The following is a 15716-nucleotide window of genomic DNA, read 5'->3' as shown; positions in this document are numbered from 1 at the left end:
TAGACGAGATAATGCTAACTTTAAAGACCCGAAATATAGGTTAATTATAACCTAACAAAATCCCCCAAACTAGATTCTTACTCGCCCCCGAGTAAGATAAAAAAAACTAACTACGCTATCAGATAATCACTACACTGCTGACTCATGCTCTGTTTTCTTCCTTGCATAAACTAGAATTTTGATCTTACTAACTCTAACAATTAACTCGGATGCTCAATTAACAACACTATGTACAACTGCAACAATCTACTCAATTATGAAACATCGTTGTAAAAGTTTTACTCTTCCCATTAGTTCCACAACCCGATAACTCATAAGCTTGCATGTTTACCTTTCTCCACTAATGTTGACAATATTCTTTGGAATCATTAGGTCTTTTTAAGGTTTAGGTAATATGGCTCAGATATTCAGGGATAGGCAAAAAAAAAACAATTTTGGCTCAAGATATCATAAGCACACAAACAGAACCCACAAGCTTCTTACTTTTCTTTTTCAATACCCCATAGTGTTCCCACATTTACCAAGATTGAGAGAAGATATATTTACTATTTTCCAACATCACTGAAATCATATACTTTATTTATTTTTTTCTCTTTTTTTTTTTTCTCTTTTTCAAGTATTTTTTTTTTCAGTGACATTGAATTACACAAAAAAAAATTTCTTCTCAATCTTACAACTTTTTTTTTCCTCTCACTATTTCGTCACACTAAATGTTTCTTTTCCCCCAAACTAATCATATAGCTTATGATATCATGGATAATCATGGTGAGAATAAAAATTAATAGTGTGGTTGCAAAATTTCAAATCAGTGGGTGAAAACACAACAGGTTAAGGCTCAAAAGGGTAACTAGGGATACACATTATGGTAGGCTTGAAAGGCTCAAACTATCCAACAAATGCCTAAGTCATATTCCAATTGAACACTATCAAGGATTTCACCTCAAAAGAATAAACATGCAAGTTCTAAGCTATCCTGTCAATCTTACCACAAACCATAGTAAAACAGTTATAACAATTTTCACAAATTGAGTATTTGCAGAAAAACACAGGTTTCTAAGCATCCAAACTAATCCAAAGAGTTAACAAAATCAAGCACACAGTTATTTTGCAGTTTCAGATCACATCACACTAATCAGCAGTATACAACTATCATCCAGCTTATTGCCATTCCTTAACTAAAACAAAAAATTAAAACAGAAAATTAAAATGCAGAAATTAAAGTGCAGAATTTAAAATTTTTAAGTCTCTCCCCCCAAACTAAATATTACATTGTCCCCAATGTATACAATAATATGCAGAGAGAAGAAACTTACCTGAGACCCATCAGAAAGGGTTGGGTGGACCCTTTTCATCCAAAAGAGCCCTCGTACTAATTGAAGAAAATTGACCACCAATAGTGTTGATTTCAGATTTTTGCACAAGAGTAAGCTCACCTTCAGAACTACCACACATCAATCTTTTCCAACGACGCTGAATCGTTCGAAGTCGCTCTTTAGGCTTTGCTTTCTTCTTATCAGCTTTAACAAAAGAACCCTTCACCATCTCAATCTTGCAACAGGTAGGAATGTCAGTTGCGGCAAAAACATTAAAATTGACCTCTTCATCTTGGACTCGCAACTTTAACTCCCCCTTTTGAACATCTATTAATGCTCGACCCGTGGCCAAGAATGGTCTTCCCAAAATAATGGGAATAGTTGAATCTTCCTCCATATCAAGAATTAAGAAATCAGCAGGGAAGATAAACTTACCAACCTTCACCAGTACATCTTCAATTATGCCACGAGGATGAGTTAGAGAACGATCCGCTAGTTGTAGAGTCACTGTTGTGGGCTTTGCTTTTCCCAATCCTAACCTTTTGAAGACAGACAACGGCATTAGATTAATGCTTTCTCCCAGATCACATAGAGCTTTAGTTTCCACCGAACCCCCTATAGAGCATGGAATATTGAAACTACCCGGATCTTTAAGCTTGGGCGGTAGTTTCTTTTGCAAAATGGCGCTACACTCCTCAGTTAATGCCACTGTTTCATAATCCTCCATTTTTCTCTTCTTAGACAATATCTCCTTCATGAACTTCACATAACGGGGCATTTGTTCCAAGGCTTCAGCAAAAGGAATGTTGATGTGTAGTCTTTTGAAGACCTCTAGAAATTTTGTAAACTGCTTGTCTAGATTGGTCTTTCGGAGTCTCTGAGGGTAAGGTATCTTCACATGATGATCAATACTGATTGGTGGAGACTGTTGTGGTGGTGCAGGGCTATCAGTAGCCCTCTTTTCCTTTGGTGCCTGTGTCTGTGCCTGTTGATCCTGAACCCCATTTTCAACTGGTTGCTCGCCACTAGGTCCTTCATAACTCTTTCCACTCCTCAAGGAAATTGCTTTACATTGCTCTTTTCCTTTTGCCTCACTAGTGCCAGGTGAATTTCCTTGAGCTTGGTTTGCCACTTGAGTAGCCAGTTGTTCCATCTGAGTTTCTAAAGTTTTAATAGAGGCTCTAGTTTCCATCATGAATTGGAGCAATAAATCAGCTTGGATATTGGAGCCTCCACTAGGACTTTGTTGTTGCATCTGTTGTTGGTTTTGTTGGGGTTGATTTCTCTGCTGGTAGAACCCTTGTTGGTTGTGCCCATAATTATTATTTTGGGAATAGTTTCCAATGGCTTTTGCTTGATCCATTGGCAAATTATTCACATCTTCCTGGCACTCAGAAAAGTGATGAGGACCTCCACATAGCTCACAGACTACTTGAGCTTGTTTGGCTTGCACAGCCATCAGTTTTGTTAAGGCCTCTACCTGGGCTATCAACTTTGTAATGGCATCCACCTCTAGCACACCAGCTACCTTCTTCGTTTGACTTCTTTCAGTTGGCCACTGCTGATTGTTTAGGGCCATCTCCTCCAACAGATCATAAGCCTCATTCGCACTCTTCCTCATAAATGCTCCACCAGCTGCAGCATCTATAAGAGTTCTAGTGTTACCTACCAGCCCATTGTAGAAGTTATGAACCAGCATCCACTTCTCAATACCATGATGCGGGCATTTTCTGATGAGATCCTTAAACCTCTCCCAAGACTCATGGAGAGATTCATTATCCTGTTGACAGAAATTATTGATTTCTCCTCGCAGCTTAGCAGACTTTGCTGGAGGGAAGAATTTAGACAGAAATTTTATTGCTAAGTCTGTCCATGTTGCTATAGAATTTGGTGGCAAGGAGATCAACCGACTCTTGGCTCGCTCTCTCAGTGAGAATGGAAACAGTCTCAAACGGATGTCGTCATCACTAACCCCATTGACTTTGAAGGTCTGACATAACTCCATGAAGTTCGATAGATGCAGATTAGGGTCTTCAGAAGGGAGTCCACCAAACTGGACTGAAGACTGCACCATTTGTAGTATGGCAGGCTTGATTTCGAAGTTGTTAGCATCCACTGCCGGTGGCCTAATGCATGACTGAACCCCCGTAAGAGTTGGGAGGATATAATCTCTCAAGTTGCGGCCATTAGCTTGATCTTCAACGGCACCTCCATTATTACCGTTGTTGCCTCCATTATTCGCAGCATTAGCGTTGTCAGCCATGATTTCTGGTGTTTCAGCAGGTGCTGAAACTCTCTCTTGCCTTTTGTTCCTCCTGTTTCTCCTACAAATTTTCTCGATTTCAGGGTCGACGGGTAATACAACTGCTTGCCCTTGGCGGCGCATGCACTCAAGATACCTGAAATAGATAAAAGCAGCTTTGCAAGAGACACGTTAGAAATTCAGCAAGAAAAATAAACCAAAGTAGAAGTTAGTATAATTTTGTGTAATATTAATCTTTAACAATTCCCCGGCAACGGCGCCAAAAACTTGTTACGAAAATTCTGTTTATTACGCAAGTGTACGTATCAAGTAGTATCTCACGCAAGTGAGGTCGAACCACAGGGAATTGGATTAAGTACTACTAAATTATACTTATGATTCTATTTGGTAGAATAATAAGTTTGCAATTTAAAAATAAAGAACTCAGAAATTAAAAGGAAAATAAACGAAGATTAATCAAGATGAGAGATTAGGGAGGTGAATCCTGTTGATAAGTTACCTATGTTAATGCCTAATTGCTATCCTTATCTCAATGTGAAAGACAGATTATAAATTAACCTAACTCTTTTCAGATCTTTTAGGTTCTAAATAATATGTTCTCTAATTAACTTCTTAATTAGATCAACACAAAATCAGCATTAAGCAATAATCTATTAGTCACTAGGCTATGTAAATACTTTCGTTTTACATCAAAACCTAGACTATCCAAATTTTAGCATCCTAATTCTCACTTTTCAGATTTCGAATTAGGATCATAGAGCATGTAAAAGGTGATCAAGCTTGCACATGAAATTAAACACAAATAAAGATAGTATTCACACATAAGATGAAGGAATGGCATTTATTTATTAACTAGGCATAAACTTAAACAACAATCATCATCCTCCCTTATTGGGAAATTTAGTTCATAATAACTCTAAAAACATCCATGATTAATTCAGAAATAAAAACAAACATAAAGAAGAATAAAAAGGGTAAAAGAAAGAAACTAGAAGGTGGTATCGCTCCGAGTCTTCAAGATAGCTTCCTCTCCACTTTGCCTCCACTATTAGGTCTGTTTTTGCTTGCCTCTGACCTTCAATGTCGTATTCCTTATATAGGGATGAGTGGTGAGCCTCCAATTGAGTGAAAAATCAAAATTAGGTCAAATCTGCGATTTCCGTACCTAGTCGCGACTAGCATTTAAGCTGGTCGCGACTACAGGAAAAACTCGAAAAACCGAGTTTCTGCCTATCTTACAAAGTCGCGACCAGGGTCGCGACCAGGAAAAAGGGTCGCGACCTGGCTCTCTGGAGGTCGCGACTACTGATGCTTCAGGAACCGAATTTTCCAATTTTTCCAAGTTTGTCCCAGTTTTTCGCCATTTGACTGAATTCGAACTTTAACACCCCGGGAACCTGAAATAATGAAAATCAAGCGTAAAACTGCTCCAAAAGACACCAATAGACGAGATAATGCTAACTTTAAAGACCCGAAATATAGGTTAATTATAACCTAACAGTGTTCTTTATGTTATTTTAGACCATTTTGCCCCATTTATGTTTTGTCCTTTAGTGGACATTATGTGATGAAATTATATGACTTTAAATGATAAGTGTTGGCTGAAATAAAGAGTTTAGTTTGCATTTATTCTCATTTGGTTCAAAGTAAGAAATTTAAAAAAATTGGAAAATTACTTTTCTCTCTAGCCTCTCTCTCTCTTTCGGCCTCCTTGTGCAGCAAGGATCTTTGGCTTTTTCTTAGTGATTCTATCTTAATTTATCCAATCTAAGTGTTCTTCAAGTGTTGGTAAGGTTTCTATACCTTTCCCTCTTGTAATTTGTTGAAAATGATAAAAAAAGATGAGTGTTGCATGTTGGTTTGTTGTGATACTTGCTGTTGTGATTTTGTTGTTGTTTATAAAGGTTTAATCTTGTTATTTTGAGCAAATTAGAGCTAGTTGCTTTGATTCAAGCTTGGAAGTTTTTAGCTCAAAACTATAGTTTTCAAAGAAAAATGATGAAGTTTGTTGCTGTAGTTGTTGCTGCTGTTTAAATGTGTTTTCTGGAGTTTTATTATGTTGAAATAGGTTGAGATATGCATGATTTAGTGGCTGTTTGGAGGGTTAGTCAAGTTTTGAGTTTTTGAACTCAATCTTGAACCTCCAATGGTGAATTGAGTTTCTGTGATTGAAGCTTGGTTCTTTTGCTTTGGATTTGTTCTTAGGGGTAATTAGAACAGGTCTGGAAGGTTTGATATGCTTTGGGTTTGAATTGATTGAGTTATGAATTTTTGATGGTTTCCTGCGAGGAACCGGAATTCCGGTTGTGCATCCGGAATTCCGGATGGGGTTCTAAAATTCCCAGAACCGGAATTCCGGTTGGGCAACCGGTCTGCCGGTTGGGAGATTTTCAGGAACCCTAGATTTTCTCATTTTTATGTTATTTGGGGTATTGCCATGCTTTTTATCGAAGGGAAACTTTTAGTTTCTAGTTTAAGTCCCCGGGAAGTGATTTAGCGTATCACTTATTAGTGTTGTGATTGTTATGGTTTAGGAGCCTGTAAACCGCCGTGCAGTTCATTCCAGTCAGGTTGACCGGCACACCTGAATTCGGAATTGAGGTAAGATTAGTATAACAGTATGCATATGTATTACATGTTTAGCGTGCATGTTAGGAAGCCTGTTAGATTACATTAGATATGTATGTTGGCTTCGTACCATCCGACCATATCACATCGGTTAGGCTAGAGTATGACTAGCAACTGGAGTATGACCAGTACACCGAGTATAGGCTGATACTAGGGTTGGTGGTACAGTGCTATGTGACCGTATCACATCGGTTAGGCTAGAGTATGACTAACAGCTGGAGTATGACCAGTGAACCGAGTATAGGCTGATACTGTAACACATCGGTACGGGCTAGAGTATGACTAGCAACTGGAGTATGACCAGTGTACCGAGTATAGGCTGTTACTTGTCAATAGTACCGTCTTATGAACGTTCAGGACTCAGTATCGTGTGGGACACGGCAGTTAGGGTTATGGTCAGGGGTATGGGCGTCTGATCATAACCCGGGATTTATGTATGATTATGATTATGCTTTACATACTGAGTCTGTCGACTCACAGTGCTATGTTCATGTGTAGGTAAGGGCAAGGCCAAAGCTGAAGAACCGTGAGGACGAGCCTATGAAGATTGTACATGTCGGGGCGGTTAGGCCTGGAGCGTACGATCCTCGGGACAGCAGTGCTTTTTGTAATTAGTCGCTAGGCGACAAGTATTTTGTATTAGACAGTAAACTTTTGTAAAGCTTTTGTAAATGGGATCCCATAGTATTTTGTATGAAATATTTTATAAGTTTAATTAAAAAGCAAAAAATTTTAATTAATCACGATTTCCATAAACCTCGTTGATTAGCAACGAGCTGCACAGTACGTTTTAAAAATCACGTAATACGCCTATGCTAGTTAGGGTGTTACAAATCACTACTGAACCAGTGAACTTGTGTAATGAGTCCCATATTAATAAAGAAAATACTTCTGTGTATTCTTCTACATCTTCTTCATCTGCTTCTTTAACTAATTTTACTCACGATATCAATACTTGGCATCAAAAATTGGGGCACCCTTCCCCTGCCACTCTTAGCAGAATTTTAAAAACTATACATCATTCGGGCACTTTAAAAAATCTTGAGTTCTGTGTTGCATGCCAAAAAGGCAAGAGTCACAAACAACCATATCCTGTGTCAAATAGTCATGCATCTCAACCCCTTCAGTTAATTCATACTGATTTATGGGGTCCTTCTCATGTCTCGTCTCGAGAAGGTTATCAATATTACATTCATTTTATAGATGATCACACTAGGTACACTTGGATATACCCTATGACACTTAAATCTCAAGCCTTTGATATCTTCTTAAAGTTCAAAAGCATGGTGGAAAAATAATTTAATTTGCCTATTAAAAGTGTTCAGTCTGATTGGAGAGGGGAATACAGACCATTTGCTAGATTTTTACATGATCAAGGAATTCATTTTCAACATCCTTGTCCTCATGACCATGAACAAAATGGACGAGCTGAGAGCAAGCATAGACACATTACTAAAACTGGTTTGGTTTTACTCGCTCAATCTAGTCTTTCTTTGTCTTATTGGTGGTATGCTTTTCAATGTGCCGTGTTTACCATTAATAGACTTCATACAGCTGTTCTTGGTTTCAAGAGTCCCTATGAAAGTTTATTTGGGAGCCTACCCGATTACAAGATACTCAAACCTTTTGGGTGTGCCTGCTTCCCACATTTGAGACCTTACAATAGTCACAAACTTGAATTCAGATCTGATCAATGCATCTTTCTTGGTTATTCTTCTCATCACAAAGGATACTTGTGTGAAAATTCCAAGGGCAGACTTTATATTGCAAGAAATGTGGTGTTCAATGAGGGTTCCTTCCCTGCCTTCTCCTCTCAGGTACATTCTTCACATTCTTGTTCTGCTGATCTTGTGTTTCCTACTATTGTCTCAACTTCTAATGTTGTTTCTGATGTGCCTGCTGCTGTTTTAACCACTCCCATGCCCTCTACCACTGCCAATATTAATCAACAAGCTGCTATACATGCCTTCCCACCTACCATTTCTAACCCCACATTACCTACACCAAACACTATGTCCTTACCCATAAATACTCGGTCTGCATTTTCCCTTCAGCAACCTATAAATACCAATCAGTCATCTGACATACACCAGCAGCCTGAGCCTACATCACATGAGCCTATACAACATAACCAGACCCTTCCTCACTTAAACCCGCAACCTGACTCACACCAGCAACCTTCTTCTTCACACTAGCAGCCTGAATTACAACAACAGCCACAAAATTTTGTTCCTCAACAGCCCCAAGGACCAACACATGACTCAAGTCTCATCTCTAGAATTCACCACATGAAAACAAGGTCTCAAAGTGGCATCTATAAACCAAAAGCCTACTTATCTACACTCCACCCATTGGTTGAATCTCTTATCCCTACTGAACCAAGGACAGTTCAGCAAGCTTTAAAAGATCCAAAGTGGTTTCAATCCATGCAAAAAGAAAATACAGCTCTAATCTGATCCAATACTTGGACCCTAGTTTCATATCAACCTCACATGCATGTCATTGACAATAAATGGGTATATCGGATCAAACTAAACGCTGATGGCTCTCTAAACACATAAAAATACAGGTTAGTTGCTAAAGGATATTTACAAACACCTGGTATTGATTATGAAGAGACGTTTAGTCTTGTAGTTAAACCAGTTACTGTTAGAACTATTTTAACATTAGCTGTCACTTCAGCATGGCCGGTTAGGCAATTGGACGTTAGCAATGCCTTCCTCAATGGTGATTTGCAAGAAACTGTGTACATGAGACAACCAAGAGGCTTTGAGGATCCTACCAAACCAACTCATGTTTGTAAACTACATAAAGCTCTCTATGGTTTGAAGCAAGCTCCTAGAGCTTGGAATGAAAAATTAAGGCACACCTTACTGCAGTGGGGGTTTCAAGCTTCCAAATCTGATACTTCTCTCTTTGTCTATGGCTCTAATTCAAATCTCATCATCCTTCTTGTCTATGTTGATGACATATTGATTACTGGACCAGATTCGAGCCTCATTTCCAAACTCATTGCTGATTTGAATATGTCATTTGCATTAAGAGATTTGGGCCCTATTCATTACTTTCTTGGCATTGAGATATATAGGGATGCTGCAGGGATGTATCTCTCTCAAAGTAAATATATGACTAATTTACTTTGTCGGCTACAGCTAGATGGTGTCAAAAGTTGTCCAAATCCAACAAGTTCAACACAAAAGTTATCCTTGAGAGATGGGGAACCATTTTCGGACATTACTTTATATAGGAGCACACTTGGGGCTCTCCAATATCTCACTTTGACACGGCCTGATGTTGCTTTTATCATAAATAAACTAAGTCAGTTTATTCATGCTCCTACTGTAACTCATTGGGAAGCATGCAAGAGACTTCTCAGATATCTCAAAGGCACCATCTCTCACGGCTTACTTCTCAGACCAGTAGCCACCATGGATGTTTGTGCTTATTCGAATGCCGATTGGGCTAGTTGCATTGATGATCGAAGATCAACCGGGGGTTATGTGGTCTTCCTTGGAGGTAACTTGGTTTCATGGTCGGCCAAGAAGCAGAATGTTGTTGCACGATCAAGTATAGAAAGCGAGTTTAGAAGCTTAGCCAACACATCTGCAGAAATTAAATGGCTGCTCAATCTACTGTCCGAACTACACATCAAACCAGCCAATACTCCTGTCATTTGGGTTGATAAACAAGGAGCAGCTGCTCTTGCAGCTAATCCGGTTTTTCATGCTAGAAGTAAGCACATCGAAATTGATCTTCACTTCATTAGAGATCAAATCCTGGCCAAAAAACTTGCTGTCCGATATGTTCCAGCAATCGATCAAGTGGCAGATTCCCTTACTAAACCACTCTCAACAGAAAGATTTTTGTATCTTAGAGGCAAACTCAACATGGCTGCCACCCCTTTTCGTTTGAGGGGGGATATTAACTAACAGTTTGTTTAGTTTCTGTTATTAATCTTTCGGTTAGTTAGTTTGTTTCTTGTAAAGACTGTTCAATAACTAACTCTCTTGTTCTTGTATTGAGTGGTATAAATAAAGGGACTTAACTCATTTTAAGAGTTAAGCTTTCAGCTAATTTTCCTCTGTTTTTACTTTCTCTCTGAGATTCCTCTGCTCTTGGTTTCTACCATTTTCTAGTTTAGCTTGTTAGCTTCTACAAGCTCTTAAATTTATATAAAAAATAGTACTAGAGTCATTTTAGCTATACTTTATTTAGTCTTTTGTAATGTAATCCTCATTACATAGCTTTTCTAATGTAACGGGGATTCTCTTGTTTAATGTAATTATGATTACAATGTAATTCTATTACATCACTTTTAAAAGCAAAGCAAATATTGTAATAGATAATTTGATTCTATTACTATTCCAATTACAAAAACATGCCATTAGTGTTGTGTTCTAAGGAGAAGTGGATTTAGTGAATTTGTACACAGATTTATTTTTCCTTTTTCAAAATATTTTAATTTCACCCTGTTTTATTCTATTTTTGTATAATGGTTTTAAAATGTGTAAAATAGTGGCCTTTTCTTGATAGAGGAAAATACAACTATCTTGGATTGATCCATTAAATAAGAGATATGTATTTTTTTTTTTTTATTTTAAGTTTTGATTAGTTAATATTGCTTCCCTTTAGCACATACGTATTTTAAGTTTCGATTGATCCCCTATATAATATATTTGTTTAAAAAAAAATAGATTATAAACATAAATGGAGTAAATAACTTAAGATAAGTATTTTATGTGTCTTAATTCTAATTTTAGTTTGGAAGTGAATTTGAAAGAAATTTGTAGTAATTGTTATTACAAAAAAAGAAAAAGAAAAATTTGTATAGATGATCCAATAAGAAGAAGCCACGTGTGAAATAGTTCATAATTTAAAAAGGTTTTCTCTCTTCTCCATTCCTCTTCTTCCGACCCCCAAACCCCAAAATCCCATTTTAAAACCCCACTCAAAACCTTCCTTCTCTCCCTCTCTTTTTCTACTTCAAAATCAAATTGCCCTAACAGAATCTCTCTCTCTGTCATTCTCGCCAATAATGGAGTGGAACCCTCAAACCCTTCAGTTCCTCTCCGACTGTTTCCTCCACACCCTTTCTCCCACCCCCGAGCCACGTCGCCGTGCCGAGGCCTCGCTCCTCGAGGCATCCGATCGCCCCAACTATGGCCTAGCTGTGCTCCGCCTTGTTGCCGAGCCCAACGTCGATGAACAAGTGCGAATGGCGGCCGCCGTAAACTTTAAGAATCACCTCAGAGGTCGATGGGCCCCCTCCGCTTCTTCCGATGAGCCCAACGCCGTCGCATCTCCTTCCCCTATACCTGACCCCGAGAAGGATCAGATCAAAGCCCTAATCGTCTCTCTCATGCTTTCCGCTAACCCCAAAATCCAGAGCCAGCTCAGCGAAGCCCTCGCCGTCATTGGCAAGCACGATTTTCCGAAATCGTGGCCTGCTTTACTCCCGGAGCTAATTTCAAGCCTCCAGAAAGCGTCGCAGGCTTCGGATTATGCTTCCATCAATGGTATTCTAGGTACAGCTAACTCTATATTTAAGAAATTTCGATACCAGTATAAGACCAATGATCTTTTGCTTGATTTAAAGTATTGTTTGGACAATTTTGCTGCACCGTTATTGGAGATTTTTCTTAAAACTGCCGCATTGATTGACGCTACCGCTAATTCGGGTGGTGGGTCTGTGGCCACTCTTCGACCCCTTTTCGAATCCCAAAGATTGTGCTGTAGAATATTTTATTCATTAAATTTCCAAGAGTTGCCCGAGTTTTTTGAGGATCATATGAAAGAGTGGATGACTGAGTTTAGGAAATATTTAACTACTAGTTATCCTGCACTTGAGAACAGTGGTGCTGATGGGCTTGCACTCGTAGACGAACTTAGGGCTGCAGTGTGTGAGAATATTAATCTCTATATGGAAAAGAATGAGGAAGAATTTCAAGGTTACTTGAATGATTTTGCGCTGGCCGTGTGGAGCTTGCTTGGAAATGTGTCTCAAGCTTCTAGCCGCGATCAGCTTGCCGTTACAGCTATTAAGTTTCTGACAACAGTTAGCACGAGTGTGCATCACAAGTTGTTTGAGGGCGAGGGTGTGATACCACAGATATGTCAGAGCATTGTGATCCCCAATGTGAGGTTGAGGGACGAGGATGAAGAATTGTTTGAGATGAACTATGTTGAATTCATTAGGAGGGATATGGAGGGTAGTGATCTTGATACAAGAAGGAGGATTGCCTGTGAACTTCTTAAAGGGATTGCCACCAATTACAAGAAGCAGGTTACGGATTTGGTGTCAGTACAGATACAGAATTTGCTGACCTCATTTGCAGCGAACACAGTTGCAAACTGGAAGGACAAAGATTGTGCTATATACTTGGTTGTCTCCCTTGCAACTAAGAAAGCCGGTGGTACTTCTGTCTCAACTGATCTTGTTGATGTTCATAGTTTCTTTGGTTCTGTCATTGTTCCAGAACTGCAGAGTCAGGATGTGAATGTGTTTCCAATGCTTAAGGCTGGAGCCCTGAAGTTCTTCACAATGTTTCGATATCATATATCAAAGCAATATGCTTTGCAATGCTTTCCAGATTTGATTCGATTCCTTGGTGCGGAGTCAAATGTGGTTCATTCTTATGCAGCAAGTTGTATTGAAAAACTTTTGCTGGTAAAGGATGCGGGGCAGGCAAGATACAACTCAGCTGATATTTCTCCGATTTTAGGAGCTTTGATGACTAACCTATTTAATGCCTTAAAGCTTCCAGAATCCGAGGAAAATCAATACATAATGAAATGTATCATGCGTGTTCTTGGTGTTGCCGAAATAACTCCTGACATTGCTGGACCTTGCATAACTGGGTTGACATCTGTACTTGGTGAGGTTTGCAAAAACCCAAGAAATCCTGTATTTAACCACTATCTATTTGAGGCAGTGGCTATTCTTGTAAAGCGAGCCTGTGAGAAAGATCCTTCTCTTACATCAGCTTTTGAAGCAAATCTTTTCCCTAGTATCGAAATTATATTGTCCAATGATGTAAGTGAGTTCTTTCCTTATGCATTTCAGTTGCTTGCTCAGCTTTTGGAGTTGAATAGACCACCCATTCCTCCAAGCTACAGGGCCATTTTTGAGATTCTTTTGTCACCTGATTCATGGAAGAGAGCTTCCAATGTCCCAGCACTTGTGCGTTTGCTTCAGGCCTTTCTTCAGAAGGCTCCTCATGAGCTCAATCAAGAAGGTAGATTAAGCCAGGTTCTTGGGATATTCAAGAAGCTTTTGTCATCACCAAGCTCATATGAGCAGGGTTTCTTTGTGCTAAATACTGTAATTGAGAATCTTGAATATGGTGTTATTGCACCCTATGTGACACACATTTGGGCTGCCCTTTTCACTGAGCTCTTGAGTAGGAGAACCATAAAGCTTATCAAGTCCTTGTTGATCTTTATGTCGCTCTTTCTGGTCAAGCATGGTTCCACAAACCTTGTGGAGACAATGAATGCTGTTCAACCCAACATATTCAAAGAAATTTTGGCTCAGTTCTGGGTACCTAATCTTAAACATATAACAGGGCCTATTGAGACCAAATTGACTGCTGTTGCATCAACCAGGCTTTTATGTGAATCACCAATCCTTTTGGATGCTATGGCTACTGAGCTGTGGGGAAAGATGCTGGATAGTGTAGTTACCCTTGTCTCACGGCCTGAGGAGGATAGGGTTGAGGAAGAACCAGAAATGCCTGATCTTGCAGAGAATGTCGGATATACTGCTTCTTTTGTCCGTCTTTTCAATGCTGGAAAGAAAGAGGAGGACCCTCTGAAAGAAATAAAGGATCCAAAGGAATTTTTGGTTGCTTCTTTGGCAACGCTTTCTGCCTCTAATCCTGGGAGGTTCCCTCAAGTCATCAGCCAGTATCTTGATCCAGCCAATCAGACTGCATTGCTTCATCTCTGCAGTACTTATAACTGCCCAATTGCTTGAATGAGTAAGTTACCGTTACAATTTTTTTCTTCATGAAATAGAGATTCTTGTTGCTATTTATTATTTATATAGAGATAACTACCTGGAATACATACGCAGAGGATGTCAAACACCAGAATGTATTGATATCTCATTATCATATTGTCTTGTATGTATTATTTTGATGTACTTCAGTTTTCGTGCATGTTGTATTGTTGTGAGGTTTACCTATGTGTTATTTTGGGTATAATAGCATCTTATTAGAAGTTTCAACGATATATATTATATATGTGCAAGTTTAATTTTTTCGTGGATAATATTGAGTTCTTGAATTGAGTTTTATTGCTGGAGGATGGAGCTTAGCCTTCTGCAATGCAATCTTGGCCCAAAATTTAAATTTCATTGTTGAATTTTACCTCATGCAATCATGAACTTGAAGTTATTCCTATAATGTCGTTCAAATTATTGTCATTATTGTTGGTTTCATCATTTTACAGCTCTCCTAGGATATTATGTTATTTTAAGTTTAAACTGCCGACTACTTGAACTTCTCATATATATGCTTTATGCTATTAAGTATTAGTAATAGTGCTATTATTTCAGAACAAGACATCTAATCATTGATTTTCTGATTCTTTCCAGAATCTGATTTTGTATTTGAAGATGTGGCTTCTTCTACAATCAAAGTTTGAACTAGTCTCCCATCTGAAAGTGATTATGAACTAGCAGTAGTTTTGCAAAAACCTGCCAACACAGCTGGGTTACCAGGTTATCATACATGTATTCCATTTCCAATATCTTATTTTGTGTTGATGTGAGATTGTTGGCCACAAGTTCTCCAACTTAATCTAGCCAAGCGGCTGGTTTGGTGGTTTGACAAAGGTTTCTCAAGTTTTGGCAGGGTATTTTGAGCTCTTGTTTTTCTCCTTTCTCGGCATCTGTCTGTCAACAAATGTAGATTTGTTTCGGTTGGTTTTCTTTGGCTGTTCCTTTTTTTTTTCTCCCCTCCAAGTTTCTGCATGTAAGCACTGTTGTCAAATTTTCAGTCTTAACTAAATTTTTCCGTTATGAGTTATCGGCTATAGCATTAGCATCTTTGTATGAATTTTTTACCAGTAGAAAAAAAAGTCTTGTTAAGAACTTCTTGGGTCTTTGTGAGTATACGACACAGTTTCATTAAGAACCTCTTTATTAGTTGTGCCACAATTCTTTTTTTGCCATCTATTTCACAGTAGTTTCTATAACAAAATTTGAAATTAAATTGCAATCTAAATCTTTGTTATTGACGAGTCACGATAACTCAAGCAAGTTTATTGTATGCTTTTTCTTCACGTTTACATAACCATAAAGGGCGAAACTTGTGAAGCTTATGATGCTTTAATATGTGATTTTTATAACGCTCTGAACATTTTTTTTATATGTAATGTATAAATTTTTGTATATCCTTTTTTAAAATAATATGTGATTTGTGACAAGGTTTGCAGTTTGTTTTGTTTTGATTCTCCTTTCTTTTCGTGGATAAACAGAATTGAGAACTAGTATGTATTATGTTTGTGTG

General features: G+C 38.4%; 1 protein-coding gene and 1 non-coding gene across 2 annotated transcripts; both read left to right on the top strand.

Moving 5' to 3' along the window:
• Positions 1-3022: 3022 nt before the first annotated feature.
• LOC115701785 (small nucleolar RNA R71) lies at positions 3023-3129 on the top strand. Its single transcript, XR_004008765.2, has one exon. It is a non-coding gene; the product is annotated as a small nucleolar RNA R71 (small nucleolar RNA).
• A 7950-nt stretch (positions 3130-11079) lies between these two features.
• Positions 11080-15364, top strand: LOC115705641 (exportin-2). The gene is made up of 2 exons (XM_030633042.2): positions 11080-14183; positions 14801-15364. Exon 1 carries the CDS (start codon positions 11240-11242, stop codon positions 14177-14179), a length of 2940 nt encoding a protein of 979 aa, XP_030488902.2. The 5' UTR covers positions 11080-11239; the 3' UTR covers positions 14180-14183; positions 14801-15364.
• The last annotated feature ends 352 nt before the right edge of the window (positions 15365-15716 follow it).

Source organism: Cannabis sativa, chromosome 1, assembly GCF_029168945.1.
Source record: "Cannabis sativa cultivar Pink pepper isolate KNU-18-1 chromosome 1, ASM2916894v1, whole genome shotgun sequence".
Lineage (NCBI taxonomy): Eukaryota > Viridiplantae > Streptophyta > Magnoliopsida > Rosales > Cannabaceae > Cannabis > Cannabis sativa.
This window is presented reverse-complemented; position numbering and strand designations above follow the sequence as displayed.